The sequence below is a fragment of the Moschus berezovskii genome, chromosome 24, assembly GCF_049115385.1.
Source record: "Moschus berezovskii isolate FMDL1 chromosome 24, NW_MosBer_1.0, whole genome shotgun sequence".
In the NCBI taxonomy this organism is placed as follows: domain Eukaryota; kingdom Metazoa; phylum Chordata; class Mammalia; order Artiodactyla; family Moschidae; genus Moschus; species Moschus berezovskii.
Window position 1 is genome coordinate 30,983,673 of NC_142483.1, and position 4,558 is coordinate 30,988,230.

Genomic DNA, 4,558 nt, shown 5'->3' on the forward strand with positions numbered 1-4,558 from the left:
CATCCTGATTCTCCCGGCCACCGCCCCCGCCCCAATCCACGAGGCCTCCCGACCTTAGCATCCCAGGCAAGCTCCCCCCACCACCCCGCGCACGGCCACCGTGACCCCAGGGCGGGCGCCGGGCGCCGCCGCCGGACCCCGTTACCTGGGGCCAAACGCGACCTGTCGCCACCTCGCGTCCGGGGCCCTGCCTCCCTCCCTGCCGCCTCCCGGCCCCGCAGCTGCGGCGGCGGCGCCCCCAGCCCAGCCCGGCCCGGGCGGCGCGGGATGCCTCGGCGGGGCTGGCGGCGGCGGCCACGCGGCGCGCTCCGGCGGAGGGGAGGGGGCTCCGCGGCGGCGGCGGCAGCGGCGGCGGCGGGGGGCAGAACCCAGAGGCGCGGCGGCGGCGGAGGAAGAGGAGGAGGAGGAGGAGGATGCAGGGGGCTGCGGGCGGCGGCGCGGCCCGGTCCGCAGTGAAGCCCGCGGCGCCCGAGGCGCAGGGAGTGGCCGTCGCCTCCTGCGCGCACCATTCCTGAGATGGCGGCGGCGCGGCGGCAGCTCGGGGAGCCGAGGAGGGGTCAGCCGGGCGGGGGCTGAGCCCCGCCGGCCCGGGAGCTCGCCGGGGACCCTCGCAGGTGGCCGAGCCCTGGTCGGCAGGCAGGCCTGCAGAGCGGAGAGGCCGGGGGCGGCCCCGGAGCGGAGCGCGGCGCCGGGCCCGGGGAGGCCGCGATGGCGAACGCAAGCGAACCGGGCGGCGGCGGCGGCGGCGGGGAGGCGGCCGCCCTGGGCCTCAAGCTGGCCACGCTCAGCCTGCTGCTGTGCGTGAGCCTGGCGGGCAACGTGCTGTTCGCGCTGCTCATCGTTCGGGAGCGCAGCCTGCACCGCGCCCCGTACTACCTGCTGCTCGACCTGTGCCTGGCCGACGGGCTGCGCGCGCTCGCCTGCCTCCCGGCCGTCATGCTGGCGGCGCGGCGGGCCGCGGCCGCCGCGGGGGCGCCGCCGGGCGCGCTGGGCTGCAAGCTGCTCGCCTTCCTGGCCGCGCTCTTCTGCTTCCACGCCGCCTTCCTGCTGCTCGGCGTGGGCGTCACCCGCTACCTGGCCATCGCGCACCACCGCTTCTACGCCGAACGCCTGGCCGGCTGGCCGTGCGCCGCCATGCTGGTGTGCGCCGCCTGGGCGCTGGCGCTGGCCGCGGCCTTCCCGCCCGTGCTGGACGGCGGCGGCGGCGGCGACGACGAGGACGCGCCGTGCGCCCTGGAGCAGCGGCCCGACGGCGCCCCGGGCGCGCTGGGCTTCCTGCTGCTGCTGGCCGTGGTGGTGGGCGCCACGCACCTCGTCTACCTCCGCCTGCTCTTCTTCATCCACGACCGCCGCAAGATGCGGCCCGCGCGCCTCGTGCCCGCCGTCAGCCACGACTGGACCTTCCACGGCCCCGGCGCCACCGGCCAGGCGGCCGCCAACTGGACGGCCGGCTTCGGCCGCGGGCCCACGCCGCCGGCACTCGTGGGCATCCGGCCGGCTGGGCCAGGTCGTGGCGCGCGCCGCCTCCTCGTGCTCGAGGAGTTCAAGACGGAGAAGAGGCTGTGCAAGATGTTCTACGCCGTCACGCTGCTCTTCCTGCTCCTCTGGGGGCCCTACGTCGTGGCCAGTTACCTGCGGGTCCTGGTGCGGCCCGGCGCCGTCCCCCAGGCCTACCTGACGGCCTCCGTGTGGCTGACCTTCGCGCAGGCCGGCATCAACCCAGTCGTGTGCTTCCTCTTCAACAGGGAGCTCAGGGACTGCTTCCGCGCCCAGTTCCCCTGCTGCCAGAGCCCCCAGGCCACCCAGGCCACCCTCCCCTGCGACTTGAAAGGCATCGGTTTATAAGTGGCCCTACCGCCACCTGCACCCCAGCCCGGCCTCTCTCTTTGGCTTGGACAGTGACGTCTTTTCTGCCCCTTCGGCCCCCTTTTTAATTTTCTACGCTGCCTTCAAAACGACTCTCGAAGTGCATCATCACTTGGATTGTACAGACTCCAATTGTACAGGGGTAGGGTTTCGAAGCCCCAGCCCCACCCCAGCTCCAGCGATTGTCCTCCTAAATATATTTTCATCCTGACAGTAGGTCCTGAAGTCTTTGTACTTGTACTGATGTCTTTTATTCCATGTGTTACTCTTTTTTTTTTTTTTTTAATAAAGGCTAATTTTCTTCATGCAACCTTTCCTAAAGACCATGGCCAGTTTTCTACAGAAGCTATTTTTGACAACCTCAAGTGGCATTACATTTTGCAGTGAAGTAGAGGAACCCAGAGGGGCTTCACCAGTTCGATTTCTTGAGGGTCTTCTGTTGGAAGCAGGAGACAGAGGGAAAGTTGTCTCGAGTTCCCTCTGAATTGCCGGCCTGGGGTCAGCTGGACTGCTCTGGTTCTTGGAAGGCGTTGAGAACTTTGTTCAGTATTGATAGTGAATTTAAAGAGCAGAGATGGGAGAGAGTAGCAAGGAAGTCATTTTTAATAGGTAACAACACAAGTAAGATTTGTTTCCTACCTTGCTTTATACACTAGAAAATGCCCGTCAGTGACAAACTGCTCTCTGTATTATACCAATCTTGAGTGGCAACATTTCTGTAAAATTGTACCTTTCAAAAGAGTAAAAAGTGTTTTGGTTAGTAATGGTGTGGAGAAAATACAGTATTGCATGTTTTTGTATGTACTGATTGTGGTTGATGGATTGGGAGGGCTCTCCGAGACAAGCAGAGTACTACATCAAAACTGTTTAGGTACTTTTGGCCAATAAAATTAAAAAACTTTATGGAAGCAGTTTTTGCTTTGAGGAGCCCAGTTTTATTCTGTCTTATGAAACTGATTTCCACTTTGAAAATTGTTCTTCTTTTGTTCATGGTATAAATGGATGGATTATAATGATACTTTACTTCTGTGAGACAAAGCATTTCCTTAAAATGTTTGCTAGGTTAAGCTGTGCTGTTCTTCTGATGGTTATTTTAAATTAATAATGAGAACTATAATTTTAAATACTATTTATTTGTTAGGCACATTGTAACCTTAAATTGAAAGACTAAATTCTGCAAGTACTGTATAATATTTTTTCGCTTACAATGCTACATTTTTATCAATGTATCTTCCGTTTTGAGGGTTTATATCTGTATTTCTCTTTGCATTATATAAATATACCAGTATTTTCATTCTGGAGTGAGTTTTTGTTGCTGTCGTTGTTTGAGGCTGTGACAGGTGGTAATATACCTCTAAGTAAGGTATTGATGTTCCATTATCCTTTTAGTGCATACTGTTTAGTTCACCGTAATTTCAAAGACATTTAGAGCCTTATTTACTTAAAATGCAACAACAAAAAATCTGCAGATCTTCTCTTAAAGGGAAGAAACAGTATATATATAGTTTTAGAACTTTTTAATGAATCTATAAAACATGAGTATGAGCAGAGTGATCACTTTGATAAAATAATAATTAACATAGGTGCAGTAAATATATTGAAATTTCAATTGGGCATGATATAAACTATTAAATATTCAGTCCAAGATGGATTAAGTCATAAGAAGCGGGTGTGGCCAGCTTATTTTAGGTGAATGGTCAGCATTATTTTATTTTTTCTGTAAAAATCAGTCTATGCAGACAGCCTCATATTTGGAAGACATGAGTAATTATTAGCCTATTTCTCCCCAGATCATTAATTACCCAGGGGCTACTCATCAGATATCTCAGCTTACCTAAAGTAAGTAGACATTAATTACCCAGGGGCTATTCATCAGATATCTCAGCTTACCTAAAGTCAGGTCCAGGAAGTAAGTATCTCTTCATCCAACCCTCCACCTACCTAAGTGATCCAAGTTCAAAAACGAAGTCACTAAGCCCATGTGATATTCAGAACTTTTAGCACTTGCCATGGCACAGGAACCAGTCCATAAGTGCTAACTCCTGTGCGACCCCACAGGCAAGTAGCTCAAGGGCACAGAGATATCCTGTGGGCTTTATATGGCCTTGAGTTCATGGATATTTTTTCATAGGAGAACCTATAAATCAGGGATTCTCAAATGTTAACATTCATAATAACTACCTTAAGTACTTGCAGGGTCCAGAGATGCTTATTAGAAGGAGTTGAGATGGGGCCCAGAAAAAAGTGTTTTTAACAAGATTCTCAGAAGCTGGAGGCAGACTTGCAGGCCTCTACTCGAACATGGGTTTGCCACGTGTACAAACTTGATCTGGTTCTGTTTTGCCTTGTTCTGATTGGATGACAGATTTCTAATGAGGAATCAGGTGACAGGTTGTGAGAAATGACAGCCAACTGTAAAGGAAGAAGAAAGAATGCAGAGAGGCAGAGAAACTAGCTGTCCAGGGGAATACTGTGCAGGAGCAAAAATCCCCTCGCAGCTCAACAGCTATTTTCAACATTGAATTTATTAAGCCTGTACTTTGATTATTGATTCACATTAATAAAATATCATCAGGAAAAGATTAGTTGTGTTTCAGAATACTCATTGTACCAGGATAGGTACAATGTATTCAGGGAAGACTTCCATTAAAATAGGAACCCCTGGTGGCTCAGATGGTAAAGTCTGTCTGAA

The 4,558-nt window shown here is 54.0% G+C and overlaps 1 protein-coding gene across 1 annotated transcript; it reads left to right on the forward strand.

Annotated features, from left to right (window-relative positions):
* The first annotated feature begins 561 nt into the window (after nucleotides 1-561).
* On the forward strand, nucleotides 562-4,331 carry GPR27 (G protein-coupled receptor 27). The gene has a single exon (XM_055414322.2). It carries the CDS (start codon nucleotides 709-711, stop codon nucleotides 1,843-1,845), a length of 1,137 nt encoding a protein of 378 aa, XP_055270297.1. The 5' UTR covers nucleotides 562-708; the 3' UTR covers nucleotides 1,846-4,331.
* Nucleotides 4,332-4,558: the final 227 nt, after the last annotated feature.